The 26933-nt window shown below is 24.7% G+C and overlaps 5 protein-coding genes across 5 annotated transcripts; 3 read left to right on the forward strand and 2 right to left on the reverse strand.

Moving 5' to 3' along the window:
- On the forward strand, positions 1 to 5290 carry LOC134835694 (transmembrane protein 245). The gene is made up of 5 exons (XM_063850617.1): positions 1 to 187; positions 250 to 326; positions 1544 to 3474; positions 4177 to 4347; positions 5059 to 5290. The coding sequence occupies exons 1-5, from the start codon at positions 55 to 57 to the stop codon at positions 5114 to 5116; spliced, it is 2370 nt and encodes a 789-aa protein (XP_063706687.1). The 5' UTR covers positions 1 to 54; the 3' UTR covers positions 5117 to 5290.
- A 104-nt stretch (positions 5291 to 5394) lies between these two features.
- Positions 5395 to 5916, reverse strand: LOC134833825 (homeobox protein MSH-D). The gene has a single exon (XM_063848282.1). The coding sequence runs from the start codon at positions 5914 to 5916 to the stop codon at positions 5395 to 5397; it is 522 nt and encodes a 173-aa protein (XP_063704352.1).
- Positions 5917 to 10728: 4812 nt separating this feature from the next.
- LOC134833329 (1,5-anhydro-D-fructose reductase) lies at positions 10729 to 13184 on the forward strand. Its single transcript, XM_063847618.1, has 5 exons — positions 10729 to 11271; positions 11323 to 11439; positions 11493 to 11623; positions 12132 to 12383; positions 12986 to 13184. Exons 1-5 carry the CDS (start codon positions 10843 to 10845, stop codon positions 13014 to 13016), a joined length of 960 nt encoding a protein of 319 aa, XP_063703688.1. The 5' UTR covers positions 10729 to 10842; the 3' UTR covers positions 13017 to 13184.
- Positions 13185 to 13218: 34 nt separating this feature from the next.
- On the reverse strand, positions 13219 to 21220 carry LOC134833328 (adenylosuccinate synthetase). The gene is made up of 8 exons (XM_063847617.1): positions 20972 to 21220; positions 20711 to 20806; positions 16330 to 16432; positions 15988 to 16273; positions 15260 to 15334; positions 15015 to 15145; positions 14791 to 14945; positions 13219 to 14062 (listed from the first exon to the last, which is right to left on the reverse strand). Exons 1-8 carry the CDS (start codon positions 21032 to 21034, stop codon positions 13637 to 13639), a joined length of 1335 nt encoding a protein of 444 aa, XP_063703687.1. The 5' UTR covers positions 21035 to 21220; the 3' UTR covers positions 13219 to 13636.
- Positions 21221 to 22121: 901 nt separating this feature from the next.
- Positions 22122 to 26225, forward strand: LOC134834946 (splicing factor 3A subunit 1). The gene is made up of 4 exons (XM_063849778.1): positions 22122 to 22673; positions 23382 to 24787; positions 25465 to 25658; positions 25723 to 26225. The coding sequence occupies exons 1-4, from the start codon at positions 22231 to 22233 to the stop codon at positions 26002 to 26004; spliced, it is 2325 nt and encodes a 774-aa protein (XP_063705848.1). The 5' UTR covers positions 22122 to 22230; the 3' UTR covers positions 26005 to 26225.
- The last annotated feature ends 708 nt before the right edge of the window (positions 26226 to 26933 follow it).

Consider the following 26933-nt stretch of genomic DNA (forward strand, 5'->3'; position numbering starts at 1 on the left):
AAGTGCGTAGTTTCGAGCAAATTTGAGTGAAAACAAGGCAAAACATGTGAAAAAATGAGCGCTCGACCCACACCGACAGCATTTAAACGTCCCTTGGATGGGATTTTCTCGATTTCGACCTTTTTGAAGTCGCAAACGCACGAAAAACCGCTCAGAAATGCGCTCTATAACGTTGGCGTTATTATGGGTAAGAATTTTTTTGTTTTCGTGAAAATCGAATTTTGATAATGAATTTTTGATTTTTTTTAGGCGTTGGCTTGATTGTTTCCGTGACTCTTGTGCTTTGGCCTTTTTTGAAACCGATGTTATGGGCTTTTCTATTTGGCGTAAGTTTATTTGTTGTTAATTTTTGGAGAATTTTTATGATTTGGTGAAAAAAATTAATTTTTCAAGCTCATGCAAGTTCAAGGCTTTGAATTATCAGAAATCATTTAAAGCTGTATTTTATTGAAAAATTTATTTAAATAATTTTATTCACTTTTTAATCAATTTTTTGTCGATATTTTTTAATTTTTGAAGAAAAAAAATGAAAAATTTATTAAAATTTAAATGATAAAAAATTTAATTAAAAAAAATAATTTTAAATTAATTAAATTCAAATTAAATGCCAAATTTATTTTTTTGATTAATTAATTAAATTAAATTTAATTAATTTTATTTAAATAAAAAAATCAAAAATAATATTTGAAAAAAAAAATTAAATTAAAAAATTATTTTTGAAAATTTTTTATATATTTTAAAAATATTTTTCAAATTAAAAATTAATTAAATTTTGTTTAAAAATAAAAAAAAATAAAAATTGAAATAAATAAAAAAAATATTAAATTAAAATATAAAAAAAAAAATAAAAAAAAAAATGTTTAAAAAAATTAAAAAATAAAAAAAAATTTTTTTAAATTTAATTTTAATTTTTTTTAATTTTTAAATTTACAAAAAAAATTAAAATTACAAGCAAATTAAAAAAATAAATTAAAAAAATAAAAAAAATTTAAAATTTTAAAAATAAAAATGGAGAATTTTAATTTTTTGAAATTTATTTAACGTATTAAATTTTAATTATTTTTTTTCTAATATTTTTTTAAATTTTTTAAATTTTCAGAACATTTTTAATTTTTAAATAAATTAAGAAAAAATTAAAAATAATAATTTTTTAAAAATTTTTAAATAAAATAATTATTTTTAAAAAAATTTAATTTATTTTTTTTTTATTAAAAATTTTAATTATGCCTTGTATTCTAATTTTCATTAAAATTAATTATTTATTTAATTTTTTTTTTAAATCTTTTTAATATTTTTTTTCAAATTTATTTTAGATTATTTATTTATTTATTTTAATTTTTTTTTTGAAAATGTTTTGAAAATTAAAAAAAAAATTGCAAAATAAAATATTTTTAAATAAAAAAGTTTTTAGAGAAAAATAAAATTTTGATTATGATATTTTTAAAATTTTAATAATTTAATTTTACCTAATTAAATAATTAAAAAATTTAAAAAATAAAAAAATATTAAAAATTTAATAAAATATCTCAATTTTTACTTACAGGCCGTTCTCTTTCCCGCCAAACGCAACATCAGCAACACAATGAACTCCTGGCTGGATCGCATGGAGCAAGAAGATCGTCCCTTACTCATGACCCTCGTCATAATTCCCTTCGAAACGATCGATTGTTACGGAAAATACATCGTCGACTGGTTCATTTCTCATCTGAAAATAATTCTCATTTGCGGCGCATCCTTATTCGGCATCAAACTCCTCGTGAACATCCTTCCGGCGGAATTTTACCTCATCCTACTCAAATTTGTGACATTCAGTCATTGCCTTTTCGGCAGATTAACCAGCGCTTTGTCAACATGGATGGTACTTTTACTCGTTTTTGTGTATTTAATCTCCATTTGCGTTCTGTGGAAGCCTCAGATGCCCTCAAATTCCTTCCAAATCGCCTCAAACGTCATCTGGATCGTGCTTCTCGGGTACTTTTGCAGCTTTTTGGGAGCGTTTCAAGTACCTGCCTTCATTTGCCTCTTCACGTATTGCATCGTGGCGTACATTCTTCATGTGCGAAATGAAAATTTGACGACTCCAAGTGAGGAAATTACCGAAGAAGCGACTCCGGCAAAGACAGAAAACGTTTTTAAACGGCCTATGACACCAACGAAGGACGACGAGCTCGAAAGCGATCAATATTTCAAGATTTTGTTCTATGCATGTGTCGCGACGGTTCTTTGGAAGTACTCGTGGATCGTATTTTTGGGTCTAATTTCGACTTCTTTGTATCTCGTCAAGTGGCTGGCACAATCGATAGGCGTTTCATCGCATATTTCTGCCATGTACGAGAATTATCGCAACAATTTGGGGGCATTTATGGCGGAAAGGCGTCACGTGATCTTCCCCGTGTGGCTTCCGGCGGTTTTAGAACTAAATCTGAAGACTCACAAATTTTTGTTGGCCAAAGCAAAGAGCTACATTGACGATTTATCGTCGATTTTGGTGATTTTTGGCTTGGTTTTCTCGATTTTGTTCATCAGTATCTTCAGTTTTGTGCAAATTTACTCGGAAACGATCGCCGTAGCGCAATTGGGAGGCAATTTAATCAATCGAACGATGACATATCGCCCGGAACTCGTCGAAATGCTCCCGTTGGACATTCAGAACATGGATGACATCATCGATAATGCTCACAAATACGGTAGAACGACCATTTCGACATATGTCGACAACATTTTTAACGATACGGACCCGAATCAGGCGAAAAAATTAAAAAATCAAATTTTAACCGTTTGGGATCGACTCATTCAGAGCTATTTGGATCGAAATAACGGAGAAAATCTCGTTGGACCGCGTGTGGGAACGCAATCGCTGTACGACTCGTTGGGCGAAATTGTCACAAATCCCTCGACAAAAGCCGGGATTATCGAATGGGCCAAAAGTAACTTTGGGATGATTATGGAAGTTGGCGATTCGGTGTGGTTAATCGTTCGAACGAACCTCACTTTGCTACTTTCGGCCTTTGGAACGTTATTTTCGATCGTTTTGGGCGGCGGACATGCCGTGGTTAAATTTCTCCTGAACTCGATAATTTTTTTCACCTGTCTTTATTATTTGCTGCAAAATAGTAAGGAGAAATATGCGCCGATTGCTGTAAATGCGCAGGGGCAATGGACCTCAAGGTTCGCTTGTTCGATCGAAGCGTCGATTTCGAGTGTTTTAGTGGCGACTTTGAAGCTGGCAGTGTTTCATGGGGTCTTTACGTGGTTGACTCACACGATTTTTGGAGCGCATATTGTTTATTTGCCTTCGGTTTTGGCATCACTTTTTGCAGCGGCGCCCTTTTTGGAGACGTATTGGTGCTCGATTCCGGCGTTTTTGGATTTGTGGTTGTCGCAGGATAAATTTTGGCTTGCTTGTTTGTTGGTGATAATTCATTATATTGTGCCGTCGAATTTTAATCCGATTATTCACTCGGAAATTAAAGGGTGAGTAATTATTTTGGAAATTTTATTTAAAGAATTTATTTATGAAATTTTTTTTTTTTGAAAAAAAATATCAAATAATGTTTGGGATTTTTTTAATTAAATTAAATTAATTATTTATTATTTTCTTAATTAATTTATTTATTTAATTAATTATTTTAAATTATTTATTATTGATTTATTTATTATTTTTTTTCATAATTTAAATTAATTATTTTTTTTATTTTATTTATTTGAGTTATCTTCAAAATTTATTTTAAAAAAATCATTCTATAAAACTTTTGATTTGATTAAAAAAATTTTAATCTTTAGAAAACTTGTAAAAAAAAATAGGAAATAGTATTTTAAAAAAAAATATAAAAAATCATAAAATATTTAAAAATTTTTAAAAAGATCAAAAAAAGTTCTAAAATAAAATGGTAAAAAAACAAAATATAAAAAAAAAATAAAATAATTAAATTCAAAAATAATTAATTAGAAATTTAAAACCAAAAAAAAATAGAATTCAATTTAATTAATTAATTATTTCCATGATTTTTTTTTAAATTTGTTTCATTTTTTTTATTTTTATTTTTTGTTTTAATTTTAATCAGAAATTATTTTATAAAATTGTATGAATTTAAAAATTAGAAAAAAAACTCATGAAAATTTTTCATGAAATTAAAAAAAATATGAAAATTTAATTTTTAATATTATTTTTTTCAGAGGAGGTCATCCCTATCTAACAGGTCTCTCAATCGCTGGCGGTATTTATCTCCTTGGCTTAGAAGGTGCCGTTGTCGGTCCTCTTCTCTTGTGCTTGCTTGTCGTACTATTTGACATCACAAAAACTGCATTGAAGGAATCTCCTCAAACACCTCATGCTGGAATTACAAGGTAAGAATTTTTATTAAAATTTAATTTTTAACAAATAAAAATTAAAATTTTAAAATTTAAATTAATTTGATTTGTGTTTAATGAATATTTTTTAAAATTAAAAATAAAAAAAAATTAAATAAATTTTTTTTCAAAGTATTTAAAAATTCAATTTTATTTTTTTTCTTTGAAAATTTTATTTTTAATTTTATCTTAATTTTTTATTTCTTAAATGTGCGAATTTTTGTCAAAAAAAAAAAAAATAATTTTAAAACATTTCAATTAAATTAGTTATTTTTTTATTTCTTTTATTTGCAAAAATATTCATTAAATACAAATCGAATTAATTTAAATTTTAAAATTTATTTTTGTTTTTTTTTTTAAAGTTGCTTTTAAACAATTTTTATTTAAAATTAAATAAAAAAAATTAAAAAGTAAATTAAGAAATAAATATAAAAATATTTTTGAAAATTATAAAAAAATAATAATATAAATAATTTAGAATATTTAATATTTGCAAATTTTGATTATTAAACAATTTTTAATAATTATTTTATTTTTTTATTTTTTTTTTAAATATTCATAAATTTTTTATAATTTTAAAAATTTTATTTTGAATTAAAATTTTTAAATTATTTTTTTTTTTTTCTGTAAATTATTTAAATAAATTGACTTTAAAAATTAAAATTATCTTTAAACAAACCTTTATTAAATAAAATTTATTTTTTTCAGACAATCCAGTCTTGATGCAACTGGCGCTGAACTTTATTCACAATCTCTGACCTCGTAGTACCTAATGCTTGATCTCCCGATGGATTCAAAAGAAATTTACTTGGAAATGTAAATTTAATGGAATTGTGTTACCTGTTTCGTGTGACTTATAACAAACGAACAACAAAGAATTTAATTTTTTATGTACTTTTTTTACAGAATGATTTTTTTTAATTACTGACAATCACAAAAAAAAATAAAAATTGCTTTAATTTAAAAATTTTTTGATTTATTTTTACAATTATTTACAATTTTTCTTAAAATTTAAATAAAATTAAATTAAAATTTAAATTAATTTTAGGAAAATCTAAAAATTCGTTCCTCATCACTCCAACTGCGATCCAGCGCGAAATTTTGTGGTTCGGGAAAATGCATGTCTTGCCGATTTTCTCGTCGATCCCGCGCTCGTCGATTTTGAAACCAAATTTTCACCCGAATACTCGACAATTCCAACTGATCCGCAAGCACATTTGCCTCTTCCGAGCTCAAGTACATGGATTTCTTGTAGGCATTTTCGAGGGCTTTTAGCTGTTCCGGCGTAAAAGGCACTCGCGGAAGACGTCCTGGGGTGCGTTTCACGGGTTGTTTCAAGGGATTTGCTCGTGGAAGGCGCGGCGGATGGTAACGCGTGTAATAAAGCCAATCAAAAACCGGCGTTTGTTCGAAATTTTGACTTTTTTGCTCTAATTTTTCGAGAAAATTGTCACTTTTTCCCGCACGATTCAAAATGTGATCAATACTAAAGTCACTGATTTTTTGTTTTTCTAAATTTTTTTCTGAATTTTCAGATTTTTTTGCAAAATTTTTCTCTTCACTCATTTTTTTTGTCATCCTTGCACTTTTGCATCACACGAGAGACTGACTGAACTTTTGGCGAAGAACTCGGATTTATAGTTTATTTTTTTTAAATCCCTACCCACAAGGCAAAATGTAAACAAATAGATCACTTTATCCTTTTAAGATCAAATTTCCAAAGCAAAGTACGGCAAAGATCATTGATGCGGAAAATTTTCGAGAGGCGGAGCTTATTTTTGCTACTGTACCAAAAAGGACCGTTTTACCACAAAAAAAAAATTACGTTCAATGTTTTGATCATTTCAATTAGTGGCGGTAATTCACGAACAATAGACGAAAATGTATCAATTACATGATAAATTGTCGGAACCGGTAATTGTTGAAATGATGGGTCGAGGCACAAAATGAAGGAAAGGCAGCTGAAATGGAAGATTAAATGACGTGATAAGACAATGAGTGGAGTACAGAGACCACAATTTTCATTTAAATGCGTTCTCGAGTGGATTTTGAAGTTTTTTTTGTGTATGGGAAAATTGTAAAATTGTGTGATGAGATGATGATTTGATGTCGTCGTCGTTGGATTTTTGGAATTAATTTTTAATGAGGTATTGGATTTTTTAAAATTAATTTAATTTATTTTTAACTTATTTATTTATTTATTTAATTAAATTTAAAAAATAATAATTAAAAAAATTAAAATAAAATAAAATAAAATTTTAACCAAAATTTAATTTAATTTAAATTATTTTATTTACTTAATAAAATTTATTAAAATTCATTAATTTTAATTTTTAAACTTTTTTTTAAATTTTATTTAAATTCTATTAAATTTATAAAATTTTTATTATTGGATGTAAAAAAAAAAGTTTTATTATTTTTTTTTTTTAAATATTTTTATTTATTTTTAATTTTTTTTTAATAATTTTATATATTGGATATTTAATATTAAATTTTAAAGATTTTTATAAGAACAAAAAAAAAAATTAAAGGTTTTTTTATTTAAAAAAAATATTATTAAAATAAATATTATTTTTAATTAATTAATTAATTTTAATTTATTTAATTAATATTTTTTTTAAATTTTTTTTATTATTTTTTTATTTTAAATATTTATTTTTTTATTTTTTTTTTTAATTTAATTTTTTTTTTTAATATTTTTATTTAATTATTTTAATTTTTTAACTTTATAAATAATTAAATTTTATTTGAAATTATTTCCAAGTAATAATTTTTGGTTCAAATAAATTTTTAAAATTAAAATAAATAAAAATTTACCAAGAATTTATTTGAAATGCTATTTTTTAATTTTAGAAGTTTATTCTCTATTTGAAAGAATTTGATTTAATTTTTTTTTATATATTTTAATTTTTTTATTTTCGTAAAACTCGATCTTTGGTTCTAAAAATTCATATTAAAAAATAAAAAAAAAATTAAATTAAATTAAAATTTCTTTAATAATATTAATGAGAAAATATAATTTTATTTAGAAATTTTAGTTTTACTTACATTTTACTAAAAAAAATTATATATATTTCCCCTTTAAAGAGATTTTCAATAAATTCACAAATCGATTGTTAAAATCCAATAAAGAATCGAAGAAAAGGATTTTCGCTCGAAGGCTTGTGGACAAATCCGGCTAAGACGGAAGAAGAAGCAAAACAAAATAAAATTCCGTTCTTAACAATGTTTGGCATTAAAAATCTTTAAAGAACACAAATATTTTGTCAACAAGGAGGACTTATCCTTTATTTAGTATTTAACAAAATAATTAGAAACTCAAACAATTTCAATTCTTCCTTTTCAATGCAACTCAAGCAAGTACAAGATAAGATCTTTTTTTTTTTGAAGAAATGTTTCTAAATTGTTCTTGAATTAACCTCAAGTGGCAAAAAAATTGTCAAAACACAAAAATTGAGTTAAGGGGGAATTTCTTCCTATTTTTTTTTTTAAATTTTTATTTCAATCGATTTTTGATAAAATTTTTGGTTAACCGAAGAAATTATTTAAAGATTCTTCAAAAAAGTCTCAGAAATTGGCGCCTTTTGGAATTTCTGTAATCTTTCGTAAGTTTACATGCAACCGACACTAAAAGCTAAGCAAAATGCGATCAACGGATAATCTCTCTAAGCAAATGATACACTGTAGCTCTCCAAAAAATTCGCAACAAAAGAAAAAATTTCGAAACAGGTCCTGATGGTCATTCACCGCTTTTAATCCTCTTTTTCATCTTTATTTGACCTCCTACTTCTTCTCTTTTCTCTTTTTTGCGTCTTTTAAGCGGCTCTCGATAATTTAAATTGCAATTGTTCATTTTTTTGTGCGAGTCCCGAATGCATTTCGAGTCAACGTTGCGGCAAAATAGAAAAAAAAATCAGTTTCCGGGATAATCTTGCTGTTTTCTCATAAGAAATGAGCAAATTAATAATTTATAACAAAAAAAGCAAAATATTATTGTGAAGATTCAGTTAGTTTTTGAGATGTATTAAATTACCTTGTTTAATAACAATTTGCAATTTATTTCTATTTGTTTGCGATGAAAACACGCCCTTTGCTATTTTGGATGAATTTAATAGAAAAAAAGGCAAAAGTGTGTTTTTGTGTCTGTCTAATTTTTTTTATAAATTTAATTTTAAAAATATAAATTAATAAAAATAAAAATTAAATTAATTAATAAAAAAAATATTTAATAATTAAATAATTAAAAAAAAATAAATTTCTTAATCTAAAATTTGACAAAAAATTTGAAAAAAAAATTTAAAAAATATTTTACTTTATTTAATATAATTTTTTTATTATTTCTTAAAAACATATAAAATAAAATCAAAATTATTTAAATAAAATCAAATAATATAATTAAAAATAAAATTAATTTAATTTTTTAAATAATTTTAACTTAATTTAAAATTTAAAATAATTCTAAAAATTAAATTTAAATAATTTGATTAACTTAATTTTAAATTAATTTATTTTTATTTAATTATTTTTTTTTTTATTTTTTTTTTTAATTATTTTATTTTATTATTTTAATTAATTTAAAAGTAAAATTAAATTCTTACAAAATATTTTTTATGAAAAAAATGCACTCTTATAAATTTCACTACGACTTTTAAAAAACTTTCCTTTCCCACAAAAAGGTAACATAATACGTTTGAACCTATAAATAAAACGAAAAAAAAAATAATTTGTTAATATCCATCAACTTATGAGATATGATGATGATCCTAATATAATAACTAATAACTGAGGTTGTTCCTCTTTAATTTTTATTGTTACATCGGTAAGTCGACCAATGTATAAATAATTCAAATGTTTCTTTTAGGGGCTTACAAATGAATTGATTTTCGGTTTTATTTGTTGTTCTTTTTTTATGCTACTGGTCTTTTGTGCCGATTTTTGGTTTTTAAGCAAATTATGTAATGTGATAGTAGGCGAAGAAATATTTGCTCTTTGATCTGCGGCGAAATTTTCTCATCACTAAATGTGGGAGTAAATTCTAAATTCTTATAAGTTTTATGAAAAAAATTTTGTGAAATTGATATTAACTTCAACAAAAAAAAAATCGAGAAAAGAATTTCCGCTTTTTAAGAAATTTTTGTATTAATTTAAATTTTTTCATTCAAAATAAAAAATAATTAAATTTATTTTTTTAATAATTAAATCTTAATAAAAAATAGTTTAAAAAAATTAAAAAATTAAATTAAATTAATTATAAATTAAAAATTAAAATTTAATTGAAAAAATGATTTGAAAATAAAATTTAAATAATTTCAACAATTTTTTTTAAAATAAATTTTAATTTTTAATTTTTTTTTTTTCATTGAAAGAATTTGAAAATAACTTTTTTTATTAATTAATTATTAATCTATGATTAAAATTTTTCCAATATATGCATAACAACACTCAACCAATAATTTAGGATATTAAATGCCCTACCTCAATTTTTCATCAATATTTAATTAAATAGAGTTCATGAACTTAAAATAGAAAATTTTTAGTAAAATTCCATAATTGATGAAGGATGTTCTAATTCCCATGATAAAAAATTAAAGATGTCCTAAAAATGAGGAAAAAAACATTAAAAATCCATTATTATAAAAAATAAATTTGTAACCTTGAGTATTAACCTCAGGTATGAACTCTACTTATCATCTTATCATACAAAAAAAAAAACAAAAATAAAACGAACCAATAATTATAACTTAAAAATAATTTTAAATTAAATTTAATCATTAAAAAAATTAATGAATAAAATTATTAAAATTTTAAATTTTTTATTTTTTAATTAATTATTTTTAATTTAATTAAATATTTTAAATTAAAATAATAATTTTTTTTAAAATAATTAATTTAATAATGAATTTTAAAATAATTTATTTATAAAACAAAATAAAAAAAATAATTAATATTCAAATTAATAGAATTATTAATATCATATATTATTTTTTTAATTAAAAAAAAGTTAAAAAAAAAATATTTTGTTGTTCTATTTTTTTTTCGTTTTCTTTTGAATCGTCACTAAACCGGTTTTTACCAAAAATTGCTAAAATCCATAAATAGAAAGTTATTTAAAAATTTTGTAAAATTAATCAAAAATCAAACGAAACTCGTTTTAAAGAAAAAATCAAATATTTTTGCATTCTGAAGGTTTCAAGGTTATCATTGTCACTTTTTTAATCTTTTTTAATCGTTCATGAACTTTTTTTTTTCATTCTTATAGAAAGTTCACGGAGTACATTAATGACTGCAATCAATCTTTCCGACACATTTATGTCGTTTTCGCCTCATTGTGTGTCGTAAAGTGACCAAACAACAGAAATAATGACAAACAGAAACTTGTAAATATCAGTTTGTATCGGAACTTCCTTGGATTAAGTCGCGTGTTGTCTAAAAAAAATTAAAATAATTTACATTTAATTGATTTTTCTGAGAAAATATTAAAAAAAAATTAAGATGAATTATTTAACGACAGAAAATGGCTTTAAAATGCCGGTTTTGGGCATTGGAACGTGGCGCGCTCCCGATTCGGAGGTCGAAAGTGCCCTCAATGAAGCTCTCGAAGCGGGATATCGTCACATCGACTGCGCTCCGGTTTACATGAACGAACCCGTTATCGGAAAAACCTTGAAATCTTGGTTTGATTCCGGGCGCCTGACTCGAGAAGAACTTTTTATTACGACAAAATTGCCGCCGCATGCGAATCGTGCCTCGAGTGTCGAGAAATTCCTGCGAAATTCGTTGGCGGCACTTCAACTGGACTACGTTGACTTGTATTTGATCCACGTTCCCTTTGCGATGCCCGAAACTGATGGCGCCTTTTTGGTTGGCGACGACGGAAATTTGCTCCTCGATACGGAAACGAGTCATTTGAAGACTTGGAAGGTGAGTCACGTGCCGAAAATTGGAAATTTTATCTAATTTGGGGATTTTAAGGCAATGGAAGAAATGGTCGAGAAAGGATTGACGAAACATATTGGCTTATCGAATTTCAATGAGAAGCAAATTCAGCGTATAATCGATAATTGCACCATTAAGCCGGCAAATTTGCAGGTAAATAATCCTTTTTTGTCAGAAATTCTTGTAAAACGGCACGCTTTGAACAGATTGAGATGCATCTTTATCTGCAACAAAGAGAATTGCTCAAGTTTTGTTACGAGAATGACATCACAGTGACGGCTTACTCGCCATTGGGATCAGCTGGCATTGAAAAATTGTATCAAGGAACAGGAATTGAGTAAGTTGCCTTTTAATTATTTTATTTTATTTTTTTTAATTTTTTTTTTATAAAAAATTAAATTTTTTTCAAAAAATTAAAAAAATAAAAAAAATTTTAAATTTTTAATTTTAAACAAAAAATTAAATAAAATAAAATTTAAATGAATTTTATTTTATTTATAATTAAATAATTTTATTTTAAAAAATAATTAAAAAATTTAAAACAAAATCAAATGTTTTTTAAATATTTTAAATTTTTTAAAATATTATTTTTAATTAAAATTTAATAAAAAAAAATAATTAATTTTAAATTAATTACTTAATTTTATTGATTAAATATTAATTTAATTAAATTTTAATTAATTATTTAAAAAAAAATTATATAATTAAAATACATATAAAAAAATTAACATAAAAATTATTTTTTTTTAATTAATTAAATTATTTATTTAAAAAAATATTTTTTTTTATTTTTAAATTTTTATTAATTTTTTTAATTATATTTTTTTCTTTCTTAATATTAACAGAAAAATTCCCCCAAAACTGATGGAAAATCCTCAAGTTGTTAAAATTGCCGAAAAATATGGAAAGACGCCAGCTCAAGTGTTGTTGAGATTTTTGGTTCAAAATAACGTTGCACCAATTCCGAAAAGTACAAATCCTCAAAGGTTGAGGGAGAATTTGGATGTCTTTGATTTTGCTTTGACGGATAAGGAAATGGGAACGTTACGAGAGGAGGATAGAAATATTCGTGTTTGTGACTTTAAATTTTTCCCCGGGTGAGTTTTAATTTCATTTTTATTAAAAATATGAAAAAATAGAAAGATTTAATTTTTTCGTGAATTTTCGGAAAATTTTTCATGAAAAATAGACTTGAAAAAAATATAAAATTATTTCTTTTAAACAGAATTTTATGAAAATTCGTTTTAAATCCTATATTTTTAATAAAAAAAATTAAAATAAAAAAAAAATCAAAAATATTTTTTTTAGTTGATAAAATTTTTGGCGAATTTTATCTAATTTCGATTTTAATTAAAATTAAATTAAATTAATTTTTTAAAATTAAAAAAATATTTAATTATAACTTATTAATTTTTGACATTTAATAAAAATTTTTTAATTTTTTTTATTTTTGAGAAAAATTCTTCAATAAAAAAATAAATAAAATTAAAATTTTTTGAATGACTTTTAATTTAAAATTTTTTAATTATTTATTTTTTTTTAAATTTTATAATTTTTTTTTTTGATTTTTAAAAATTTTCACAATAATAAAAATACCAAAAAACTTTTTCCAATGAATAATTTTTATTTTTTTTTTTTAATTTTTTAATTGAAAATTAAAGACTTGACTCTAAATAATAATTAAAAATTTATTTTTCAGCCTCGACAAGCATCCAGAATTCCCATTCTAAGTTCATCTAACTCCATTCAGTGGTTTGGTCATCAAATTAAATGTCATGTCGTAAAAAAGTTTCAATGTAAGAAAAACCGCAAGTGTAGTAAAAATGTTATTTTATCTTATTAAAAATCGTTGTTGTCAATCAAAAATACAAAAAAAAAAAAAATAAAAACACTTTTTGTTGAATGTTAAAATACTTTTATTTTTAATAGATTTATTTTTTTTCTTTTCAACAGAAAAAGTTTGGTTTTTGAATATTTTTTTAAGTTTAGACACATTTTTTTATTTATTTTTTAAATTCTCCTGCATGACAAAAAAATGATAAAACAAAAATTTTAATTTTTAAAGCCGGAATAAATTTCTTTAATTATTAAGTCACATCCGATTTTGGCAAAAAAAAAAGTTTTAAGTTGCTTAAAATTTATTTTTTTTAACAGAAAATTTTTCTACATTTAATAAGCGTCGAGGATTTTTTTATTTTATTTGATTTATGCGCGATTATTTATTTTTTTTAATAGGAATCAAGAAAGTTATCAGTGGCCTGCTGCTGTATGAGTGATATTGTTGTTCTATTGTGTTTATCGGTTTTTTGTGTGTTTTTGCGATAAAAAGTGCTTAAAGCTTTCACTTTTTTTAATTGACATTGATGATCGATTCACGTCCCTTGCCAACGCCGATCCATTTAATTGGAATTCCGAGGTAGTCTTCGATAAAGTGCACGTAGGCTTGTGCTTTTTCAGGTAATTGTGTGAATTCGCGAACATCTGCCGTCGAGGTTTGCCAGCCAGGCAACGTTTTGTACTCGACCTGAACGGCGCCCAAATCCGTAATCGAGCCGGGGAAGTGTTCCAACGTCGTTTCGTTGATTTTGTACGCGACACCGATCTTAATTTCCGGAAGCGTATCCAAAATATCCAACTTTGTGAGGCAAATTGACGTGTAACCGTTGACCATTGCGGTGTATTTTAGCAGCACGAGATCGAGCCAACCGCAACGACGTAACCGCTTTGTCGTGACGCCAATTTCGCCGCCTTTCGTTTGCAAAAGGGAGCCGACTTCCTACAAGAAAAAATTTTTTTTAATAAAATTAGATTTTTATTTATTTTTTATTTTTCTCTAAAAATTAAATTTTGAGATAAATTGATCAAAAAATATTTAGAATTTAAATTAAAAATATAAAAAATTATTTTTTTTCTAAAAATTTATTTTTCATAAGTAAAAAAATATTTTTTTAAATTAAAAAACTAATTTTCAGATTTTTTATTTTTAAAAATAAAGAAAATTAATTTTCAGAAAAAATCTAAATTTTTTTTAAAATAATTTAAAAATGAAAAAATTTATTTTCAGAAGAAAAAAATATATTTTTTAATTTTTTAAATTAAAAAATTATTTTTAGAAGTTAAAATATTTTTTTTTTATTTTTAAAAATTAAAAAATCATTTTCAGAAGTAAAAAAATTATTTTTTTAATTTTTAAAACTAAAAAAAAATATATTTTTTATTTTTAAAATAAAAAATTTCATTTTTAAAAAATTTTTTGAATATTTTCATGGTTAAAAAAAATATTTTTTTTAATTTATTATTATTTTTATTAAAATTTTAATTTTAAATTTTTATTTTTTATTAAAAATTTATTTTTTTTTTCATTTTTAAAAATAAAAAAATTATTTTCAGAATTTTTTTTTCTGAATTTTCTTCAATTTTTTTTTATAAATTTATGAAATCGAAGCAATTTTTAAAAATTAAATTAAAATTCCTCAAAAAAATGCAAAAAAAAAAAAATCTTACATCATGCAACTCTGTGGGGAATGGTCCATCACCTACACGCGTCGTGTATGCCTTAACCACGCCAATGACGTTGCCAATTGTCTGCGGAGGCAATCCCAAGCCCGTAAGTACGCCGCCAATACTGCAATTACTGCTCGTAACGTAGGGGTAAGTACCTGCAAGAGAAAAACGGCAAAATTTTAGGGGTTTCTTGGACAACGTGTCAAGTTGTTAGAGGCAAGCACCGAAATCAATGTCCAACATTGCTGCGTTGGCTCCTTCGACCAAAACCGTATTTCCCTGTTCTAAGGCTTTGTGCAAAAACAAGATTGTGTCTTTTACTAATGGACGCAATTTTTCCGCATACTCCTTGTATCTGAAGTTGTGAAGTTGTCAGTGTACTTTTTCGTTACAGACTCGAAGAAAAAGTGAATTTTCTCCTTTTCTTCTCATCTGACGGCGAAAAAATTTGTTTCAAAGAGATGCTTACCTTTTCAATTCCTCGTCAACGTTGACAACGAGTCCCGGGAACAATCGTTGGTAGAACGTGCAAATCGTGCGGAATCTGAAAAAATGTAAAAAAAATTATTTATTGTTTCTTTTTCATTTAATGAGGTTGGATCCATTTTTAAGTCAAATTTTTTGCCACATATTTTTTTTAATTTTTAAAATTTTTTTTAATTATTTTATTTAATTTATTTAATTAAATTATTTATTATTTAATTTATTTAATTAAATTAAATTAGTTAATTTTTTAATTTTTTTTTTTAATTTTTAAAAAATTTTTAAATTTATTATTTTTAAAAATTAAATTTTTAAAAAAAATTTAATTCGAATCTTAAATTTTTTAAAAATTTTTTTTATTTCAAAAAAGTTAAAAATTTTTAAAAAAAATAATAAAAAAAATTTTTAAAAATTATAAATCATTTGAAATTGATTTCAGATTAATTAAAGTTCAAACAAAAAAAAAATTAAATTATAAAAATAATTCAAAAATTATTTAATTTTTGTTTTTTTGGGAAAATTTAGATTTAATTTTTATTTTAAAAATTAAAATTTTTATTTAAAATTAAATTTTTATTTTTTTTTTAATTTAGGGAAAAAATTGTTCAAAATTAAAATTTTTAATGAAAATTTATTATTCTGATGAATTTTAAAATTTTTCTAACAAAGCACAAAAATAAATTTGAATCAGCTCAAAATATAAAAAAAACTCACTTTTCACTGAACATGTTAAAATCTCCGAGCAAATCTCCCACTCGAATGCCATTTCGCGTGGCTTTGCTCGAGTAACATGGACCAATTCCCTTCTTTGTCGTTCCCAATGATTTTCCGCCGGCAGCTTTTTCAGCTTCCTGCAAGCCATCGACTTGCTGATGGAAATCAAAGACCAAATGAGCTCGATCCGAAATGATCAAACGCTCCTTCCATCCCGTCAATCCTTTGGCTTCGTTTTTCTCCAATTCCTCGAAAAGTCCCGGCAAGTGAACAACGACGCCGTTACCTAAAAAAAAATTTTTTTTTAATTTTCGTACCAATTACGAACAAAAAAAAACTTACCGATCAATGACACAGCCTTCTCATTGATGATGCCACTTGGCAACAAATGAAAATCGAATTCCTTGCCGCCAGTTACGACAGTGTGCCCGGCGTTGTTTCCTCCCTAAAACGATAAAAATTGTTTAAAAAAAAATTTTTTTTTGAGCCAACGACGAGCGACGAGCAAACAACAGTGAAGACACAAGTTTCTCATCAATGTCGCGTGACATGTGTTTGTCGGTAAATAAATAATAAATAACATTCGTAGCTGATACGGGAGGTAACAATAGTAGCACAATTTGGCGTTATGACAAAAAATTGTTTGAAATTGACAATATCGTGGGATGAACTAATTGCGGGTCAATTAGGGTTTAAATTATTTTTGTTTTATAATTGAAGAGAGATTTACGATGACGAAATGTTATTTATTTATTAAATGATTAAAAATTATTTTTAATTTTTTTTATTAAAATTAAAGAAAAATATTTTAATAAAATTAAGAAAAAAATTATTTAAAAAAATAAAATAAAATAAAAATAATTATTTTGAGTAAAATTTTTGGAAATTTTTTTTTTTTAAAAATTAAATTAATTAATTAATTAAATTAAATTTAAAAATAAATCTAAAAAATTTAAAAAATAATTTGAATCAAATTAAATTAATTAAAAAAGAAAATTTAAATTTATTTTAAATAAAATTTTTGTATTGAAATTTTTTATTTATTTTAAATAATTAAAAAATAGGAAAAAAATCAAAATAGGAAAAAAAATAAAATAAAACAAATAAAATTTGATCTTTTTAAAATAATTCAGAAAATCAAAATTTTTAAATAAATTATTTGTTATGAAATTTTTTGACATCCTTTCCGGACAACTTTAAATTACAAATTTATAAAAAAAAACAATAAAATTTTTACTTATAATAAATAAAAATCGATTTGAAAGAAAATCAACAAAATCATATAGAATCATATAGAAATAGATTAATGTTTAAAAAAATCTAACTTTTAATGTAGAATTTTTTTTTCAAATTTTTGATGATTTTTAAATTTAAATTAGTAAGAAAATTTTAACTTTTTCACTTTTTCGTTAAATTTTTTTTAATTGAAATATTTTTTTTTTAATTTTTATTATTAAGGCAAGAAATTATACCTAAAATATTTTATAATTTATAATATTTTTTTTTGTTACATTAAATTGTTTTTTTTTTTATTTTTTTTAGAAACAATTAACATTTTTGAAAAATAAAATTTTTAGAATTTTAGAATTTTTAAGTAAATTGGTTTAAAAATTAATTTTTAGCTTTTTTTATTAAAAAAAATTAACTTGAAAAAATTTCAAATTATATAAAATTTAATTGAATATAAAGTTACGGTATGTTTATTTTTCTTAATTAACGATCTTTCACAGAGTATCGTACCGTTTCTAAAAGTTTTGATTGCATATTTTTATGATAATCACGAATTTTGATACTAACTCGTGCAGTTATTGTAAACAAAATTGAATAAGGAAAAGATACAAAGAATCGTATATAAAGTCAAAAAAGATTCACAAGACCATCATTAGTCTTTTTTAAAGCTTCAACGATGAGCCTCAACAAAAAAATTGTATTCTTTCTTGTTATTATTGTCTTAACAAGTGTAGCTTTTGAGACATCTGTAGCTGCTAATATAAGAACTAAAAGAGAAAGTGTGCTTGATTTCCTCAATTTTAATCCTCATAATGAGAGAAGAAATCTTGGACAAATTGAAAAAATTGTTCGAGGAGTTGATCAATATGTTGGAACAGTAGTTGGAGGAGTTAATGAGATTGGAGGAGCTTTGGAAGATAAAGGACTGGAATTTTGAATTTATGGAAAGCTTAAGTAAATGTCAAATGAATTTTTCATAGTTCTCACATTTTTTTTCTTGTAAGAACTTGAAAAGATCAATTAAGATCGATTTTATTCAAATTAAAAAAAAAAATTAACAAAAAAAAAACATAAATAAAATAAAAAAAAATTTAAAGCTTAAATTTTCACTTTTTTCATGAATTACAATTAATAAAAAATAAAATAAAAATTAATTTAAATTAAAATTTCATAACTTTTTATTTTATCAACCGAGAGTAAAAAATTAAGAAAATAAATAATTTTCAAGGCAATTTTCAAACTCTTCATAAAAAAACCTATTTTATTACAATAAAACTCGTAATTGGTACGAAAATCGTAATGGTACGACGACAATTTTCTTCATAACTCATTTAAACGTTAAATTACTTTTATTTGTTGCTCAATTTCGTTTTCTTTTGACAAAAACCTTGAAGATCTTCAACAATTATCGATTGAAATTTCTCGAGAATCCGTTATGCGACACTTGCGTGTTTTTGTTTACATTATCATAAAAATAAATACAAAAAATTTAAAGTTCATCGAAAAAAAAATTTTTTTTTTTATTATTAACGAGAAAGAATAGCTAAGCAGATATCGCAAAAAAATAAACAACGTCTTAGATCACGTATGAAAAAAAACGAAACGTGGCTTTGGCAAATTGCCAATTTTTAAAAGAAATTTGGCCAGGGTCAGTCGAAGAACAAAAAGAAAATTTTCAAACGACGGTTGCTTCGTTAAACGATTGATATTGAAACAATGTTGAAACGCGTTTTAATTGACTTTTTTTCTTCTACGGAGGAATGATAAAAGTGAAAGCAGGCGTCTCCATCGAATAAAATTCAAACCTTGAACATGAACTGTAGAAAAAACAATCAAGGAGCAACGCAATCAATAAAAGTTTTATCAATAAAAAATAAAATAAAACACGAAATTTGAATAAAGTTTGACGAAAAAATAATCAAGAATGATGAAATATTGAGCAAGAGACCGAAATTCGTTATCAAGAGAATTTTTAATGAGTAAAGCTGGTTAATCTAAATAAAGAATGATATCGCGCGCGCTTTCAAAACTGATAATCGACGACAAAGTGTTTGTTTGTGTACGAATTGTGATTCCAAGAAATTTTGAAGTACTTATGAAATTGTTGACATTTGAGCTGGAATTATTTTGCGTTAAGTTTCTTTTGTTAAAATGTAAAAAATTGTAAAAAAATATTTTTTTTAAGAAAATAAAAAAAAAATATCATTAAATAATTTTTAAAAAAATTTTAAAATTAATTTCAATTTAAAAAATAATTAAAATTATAATAATTTATTAAAAATTAAATTTAAAAATAAAAAAAATTAAATAATTATTTTTAATATAAATTAATTATTTAGTTTAACATTTAAAAAAAAAATGTAAATAAAAAATAATAATAAAAACTTAATAATTTTTGAAAAAAATATTTTTAATTTTTTTTTTAATTAAAATAATTTATTAATTTATAATTTTTCAAAATGCAGAAAAAGAAATATTCTTAAGCAAATAAGATTTTTCTTAAAAATACACTCAAAAATTTAATTTAATTTAAATTAAATATTTAAAAAATTCAAAATTAATTTAAAATTAAATTAAAAAAAAAAATTTAAGATACAAAAAATTTAAAAAAATAATTATTTAATATTTAATTTAAAAAAAATTTTTAGAAGAATTTACTTCTAAACTCAATTTTTTTTAAATTTTAGTTTAAAAAATTAATTTAAAATAATGTTTTTTTAATTTATTTTAAATTTTTGTTTTAAATTTTCAAACATTTTTTTTCTATTTAATCAAACAAGCCTCAAAATGACGCAAAATCAGCTCTTTTAAATAACATTCCAATGCCACGATCACTTCTTGATAACTTTTCATACGCAACAACGTTAAATAATATTTTTTACGACACTCGAACGACGTCGTTCATTCATAAAATTACCGTAAATAAATTTATAGTTCTATCAATTCTCTGCTGATATTTTAATTAAAGATTATTTTTATTACGGAAGTGATTTTTCTATTTTTTTTTTCAAACGCAAAGTGGTTCAAAAAATCCAGCTGATCGACGAATTTAACGATTCGTAAACACTGAGAAAAAAAATTCCCGCTTGTGCTAAAAATAGACCTGCACGATCGATTTGGGCGCCAAAAATAATTTTCTTTCTTTAATTTCGTGGAACGAACAACAAAGTGCTCTTTTCGCATGAATTAGCGACACGCGGGAAATGATTTGCCTTGACCTTCAAGCAATTATCACAAAAATGCAATTCAGCGAAAAAGTGTCAACTGAAGAGGCGTCAATTAAGGAAACGTGATAAAAATCTCAAAATGACGCATTTCTTCACGATAACAAGTTGAAAAAAATATTTTTTGAATTATTTTCTACTTGAAATTGTCACGTGGTGATGTTTGTCTCTTCATTCATTCACTTTGTTTGTCTCGCTTTTTTTTCACAGCGATGAGCGATGAGGTTATGAAATTTTTTTTTTTTTTTCTCGCAGCGCCGCAAACTCACCTGACACCGACAAACGACATCGACATTTGTTGCCAACATATCAACGACTTTTCCCTTGCCTTCGTCACCCCATTGGGCGCCCAAAACGACAGTCACCTAAAAAAAAATAAAAAAAAAATATTTTTTTAAAAAATTTCTGATTGATTGGGCAAGAAAAAAAAATTTTTTTTTCGACACGATTTTTTTTTCTGAAATTTGGCAACGTTCCGTCGAAACAACAACAAAAACAATGAAAAACACACAAAAAAATTATTATCTAACCTTTCCTGCTGTTTGGGCTCTGGCATGATTTTTTTCACCATTTGTTAACGTGCTGCTTGCCATTTTTGTCTCTGTCTGTCTTTTTGCTACGTTTTTTTGCGTGTTTTGAAAGGTTAGTTAGTTATCGACTAAGATGCACGAGTTTATCTGTGGCAAGAGAGAGATTAGCGCGTTCGTTCCGCTGAATCAAAGAAGCGACACGACCGAATTTCGTGAAGACGGATAAAAATTTTGGTTTTCGCACCGAGTGTTCGCGACGGAATGACACTTTGAGCAGATGCTTGGGGCCGTTTCGGAATTATGGGATTCCGTAACGACGTTAAATGGCGAAATTTTGTAAAGTGGACCCGAAATTTTTTTTCGGGTTTGAAAATTTTTAAGAAAAAAATCTGAAAATAAAATTAAAATTTGAAGAATTTAAGAAGTTTTTTTTAATTAAATTAAAATTTTAAAATTAAAATTTTAAATTAAAATTAAATTAAAATTAAATTAAAATTAAATTAAAATTAAAATTAAATTAAAATTAAATTAAAATTAAAATTAAAATTAAAATTAAAATTAAAATTAAAATTAAAATTAAAATTATAATTAAAATTAAATTAAAATTAAATTAAAAATAAATTAAAATTAAATTAAAATTCAATTAAAATTAAAATCAAATTAAAATTAAATTAAAATTAAAATTAAATTAAAATTAAATAAAATTAAATTAAAATTAAATTGAATAAAATTAAATTAAATTGAATTAAAATTAAAATTTAATTAAAATTAAATTTTTAAATTAAATGAAAATTAAAATTGAAATTAAAATTAAATTAAAATTAAATTAAAATTAAATTAAAATTAAATTAAAATTAAATTAAAATTAAATTAAAATTAAATTAAAATTAAATTAAAATTAAATTAAAATTAAATTAAAATTAAATTAAATTAAATTTTAAATTTTTAAATTAAAAATAAATTATTTAATTTAAATTTTTAAAAGAAATAAATTTTTTAATTTATTTTCAGGAAATTTAGAAATTTGAAAGACAAAAAAATCAAAAAAAAAAAAACAAATTAAAAAAAGCAAAAAATAAAGAAAAAGTTAAAAAGGGTCGCTATTACAAAAACTCACCAAATGTCAAAACTGTCAAATGTCAAGTTGTTCCATCAAAGGAGACATCAATATTTACGTTTTCAATTGAATTGTGCGAAAAATCTCCTCTAAAATCGAATTTAACTGTAAAATACCTCTCAAAACCTCATAAAATCCCAAAATGCCCGGAGTTGAGATGGCAAACGACCCGAATGCGGATCAAAATAACGAACCAACGATGTCGGGACCCGTCAAATTCGGCTTAATTTATCCGCCGCCCGAAGTTCGGAACATTGTCGATAAAACGGCAAGTTTCGTCGCTCGAAACGGGCCCGATTTTGAGGCTCGCATCCGTCAAAACGAACTTGGCAATCCGAAATTCAATTTTTTGAGTGCCGGCGATCCGTATCACGCGTACTATCAGCACAAAGTCAAGGAAATCCGCGAAGGAAAAGTCGCTGACACGCTTTCGTTGCCGTCGGGCATTCAAAAGTTGTCGGTGCAATCGCAGCAGAAGCAACAAGAACTTTTGAAGCAGGCGACGGAACAGCAATTTGTGCCCAAGGAGCCTCCGCCAGATTTTGAATTTGTTGCTGATCCGCCGTCGATTTCGGCGCTTGATTTGTGAGTTTTTTCGATTTTTTTTTTTTTTTTTATTTTTTATAAAAAATTTATTTTCTTTGAAAATTTTATTTAAATGAAATTAAAAGCAAGACAAATATTTTTTTGCAATAATAAATTTTTTTTAAAATAAAAAATTAAATTAAATAAAAAATTAAAATAATTATTTTAATTAATAATTTTTAATTTTAAAATTTTAATTTAATTGATTCAATTTTAGTTTTAAAAATTTAATTAATAATTTTTTTATTTTTTTTTTAATTGGAATTTTTTTAAATAAAAAATTAAAATTAATTTAAATAATTTTTTATATTATTTTTTTTAAATTTAATTTTTTTTAAATAAAAAGTTAATCATTAATTTTAACAAAAAAATTAAAATTTTTTTAAATTAAATTTAAATTAAATTAGGTAATTTAATATTTTATTATTACATTAATTATCGTTTAATTTTTTAATTAATAAAAAATTTTCTAATTTTTAAATGTTTATTTTATTATTTAAAATTAAATTTATTAAACTAAATTTGAGTTAATAATTAATTTAATTTATTAAAAAAAAAATTACAATTTATTAAATTAGTTAATTTAATAATTTTTTTCAGAATAAAGTTAATAAAATAAATTTTTAAATAATTTTTTAAAAATTATATTAAATTTATTTTTTTTTTATTTTAAAATTAATAATTAAATGATTTTTTTTTTATTTTTAGGGACATTGTAAAGCTAACAGCTCAATTCGTCGCTCGTAACGGCAGAAAATTCCTCACGGACTTAATGAATCGCGAACAACGCAACTACCAATTCGACTTTTTGCGTCCTCAACACTCACTTTTCCAATATTTCACGAAACTTTTGGAGCAATATACGAAAATTCTTGCTCCTCCCATGAGTTTGTTGCCCAAATTACGTCAAGAATGCATCGACGGACCCGAAAGTCGCAACATCATCTTGGATAACGTGAAATATCGCGCCAATTGGCAAAAATTCCAAGAAGCCACACGCCGTTTGGAAGAAGAAAAAGTCGAACGGGAACGAGTTGCGTACGCCCAAATCGACTGGCATGACTTTGTCGTTGTCGAAGTCGTGGATTATCAACCGTTCGAGCATGGAAACTTTCCGCCGCCCACGACACCGAAAGAAGTTGGTGCTCGTGTCTTGATGGAAGAGCGAATTGCCGAAGGAGGACCTGCTGAAGTCGAAATGCAACTGGAATCGGATTCGGAGGATGATGGCGCGAACGAAAATGCTCGTCATGCGAACGTGAAATTGTCGCAAATGGAAAATCGCGTCGGGCAAAAGGACAATACGCAAGTTCAGGACATGGATGAAGCTTCAAGCGGTGATGAGGTCCCAAAACAAGCTGCTCCAATCATGCCTCCGCGCTTGGATAACGTCGTCGTGAAGAAATACGACCCGAAACAAAGCGCAAAAATCGCCAAACCTCCCGTCACGGACGAATATCTCATTTCGCCGATCACGGGAGAACGCATCCCGGCGTCAAAAGTTGCCGAGCACATGCGAATTGGCTTGCTGGATCCCCGTTGGGTCGAACAACGCGACAAACACATTGAAAAAGTCGCGCAGGAAAATGTTTATGCGCCCGGCGCTGCAATCGAGGCGAGTTTGAAGCAACTTGCCGAACGTCGTACGGATATTTTCGGTGTTGGCGACGAAGAAGCTGCGATCGGTAAGAAATTGGGCGAAGAAGAAGTCAAAAAGGATGATCGTGTCACGTGGGATGGACACACTTCGAGTGTTGAAGCAGCAACGAGAGCAGCGCGTGCGAATATTTCGATCGAGGATCAAATTCATCAAATTCACAAAGTCAAGGGATTGATTCCGGATGAGGAAAAGGAGAAAATTGGACCGAAACCTGTGCAAATTCAGCATCAGCAACAATATCAACCGCCGCAGCATCAACAGCAGCAGCAACAACAAAGACAACCTCCGCCGAGACCTCAGATGCCGATTCCCGGGCATGTAGCGCCTGTTATGCAAAAACCGATTCCGGGCAATGCGGCGCCCATTCAACGAGATTTGGTGCATCATACAGCGCCGCAAATTGCTCCTCCGGTACCCGTTATGATGCCTGTTATGCCAATGAGACCAATGATTCGTAAGTTTTTTACTCAGAAAATTTCAAAAAATTTCAAGAAGTTGAAATTTGATTTCAAGAAGTAAAAATTTTATTTCAAGAAGTTGAAATTTCATTTCAAGAAGTTGAAATTTTATTTCAAGAAGTTGAAATTTTATTTCAAGAAGTTGAAATTTTATTTCAAGAAGTTGAAATTTCATTTCAAGAAGTTGAAATTTTATTTCAAGAAGTTGAAATTTTATTTCAAGAAGTAAAAATTTTATTTCAAGAATTTGAAATTTTATTTCAAGAAGTTAAAATTTTATTTCAAGAAGTTGAAATTTTATTTCAAGAAGTTGAAATTTTATTTCAAGAAGTAAAAATTTCATTTCAAGAAGTAAAAATTTCATTTCAAGAAGTTGAAATTTTATTTCAAGAAGTAAAAATTTTATTTCAAGAAGTTGAAATTTATTTTCAAGAAATAAAAATTTTGTTTCAAGAAATTGAAATTTTATTTCAAGAAGTAAAAATTTTATTTCAAGAAGTTGAAATTTTATTTCAAGAAGTTGAAATTTTATTTCAAGAATAAAAATTTTATTTCAAGAAGTTGAAATTTTATTTCAAGAAGTAAAAATTTTATTTCAAGAAGTTGAAATTTTATTTCAAGAAGTTGAAATTTCATTTAAAAATATAAAATTCATCAAAAAAAACATTTTCAGCTCCTCCCTTCCCGATGGGATTCCCCGGCGGCGCTCCTCCAAACATGCCCGGAGGCCCAAGACCCGTCATGATACCCGGAATGCCTCCTGTTCCCATGGAAGCTCCTCAATTCGACGAATCTGAGCCGCCAAATAAACGCGCCCGAACTGAAGACAATTTAGTTCCCGAAGCGGAATTCTTGCAACGACACAATGTAAGCTAAAAAATTTAAATTTCTCAAAAAATCATAAAAACTCATAAAAAAATCAAATTTTTAGGGCAACATAACGATCCAAGTACAAGTTCCTCAACAAACGGAAAAGGCGTCGAACGAATGGAAGTTGAATGGACAACTAATTTCTGTCTCGCTCGCACTCACAGACACAATTGCCGCTCTAAAATCGAAATTGCAAGACGAAATTGGCATGCCACCCGCCAAGCAGAAACTCATTTACGAAGGAATGTTCTTCAAGGATAACAATTCGTGCGCTTTCTACAATTTGTTGTCCGGAGCGACGATTAATTTGCAAGTCAAAGAGCGTGGAGGAAGGAAAAAGTAAAAAAAAAACAAGGAGAATAATTGTGAAAATTTTTAATTTTATTTTAAAATCATTTAATATCAACGGATTAGAGACTTAGAGTATAAAAGTTTTAAAATTTCTCTTGACGACTTGACTTGAAATTAAAATTTAAAAACTAATAAAATTGCACTATACATAAAATTATTAACTTGAGTCTGGTTGAATTTTATTCATTCATGGTTATTAAGGTTGATGCAATGAGCAAAAATGTTTCATATTTTAATTTTTAAAAAAATGTTTTTGAAATAATTTCGAAAAAATTAGCAATTTAGTTTTTTTTTTGCGAAATTTCGATAAAAAATTGTAAAAAATTTTTTGAAGTTTATTTATTTTCTTTTTTAAATTTAAAAAAATTAACAAATTACTTTTTTGTGAAATTTTAATAAAAATTAAAAATTTTTTAAAGAGAAATTTTGAAGAAAAAATTAAAAATTATTCGAAAAAAACATTCGAGAAATTTTTAAAAAGTTAAAAAAAAATTAAATCTTTTTTTCATAAAATTTTTAATTAATTCAAAAAAAAAAATATTCGTTAAAAATTTTTTAATAACTTTTTAAAAATTTAATTTAAAGTTTTAATGAAAAGAATTTTAACTTTTGAAAATTATTAATTAATTTTAATTATTTTTTAAAATTTTTTCGTTGTTCAATATAAATTTTTTTTTTTAAATTTTTTTTCTGTATAATCTTTTTTAATTTTTTATATTTTTTTTTTATTAATTTTCTCATAACAAAAATTTTAAATTAATTTAAAAAAAAAATTCTAAATAATAATTTAATTAAAATTGATTTGCACAAATATTAAATAAAACAACAATTTATTTTTTTGAAGAATTTTAAATATTTTTTGAATTGATAAAAAATTTTGAATTATGAAATTAAAATTAATTAATTTTTTATTTATTTAAT

Source organism: Culicoides brevitarsis, chromosome 3 (assembly GCF_036172545.1).
Source record: "Culicoides brevitarsis isolate CSIRO-B50_1 chromosome 3, AGI_CSIRO_Cbre_v1, whole genome shotgun sequence".
NCBI classification, from domain to species: Eukaryota; Metazoa; Arthropoda; class Insecta; order Diptera; family Ceratopogonidae; genus Culicoides; species Culicoides brevitarsis.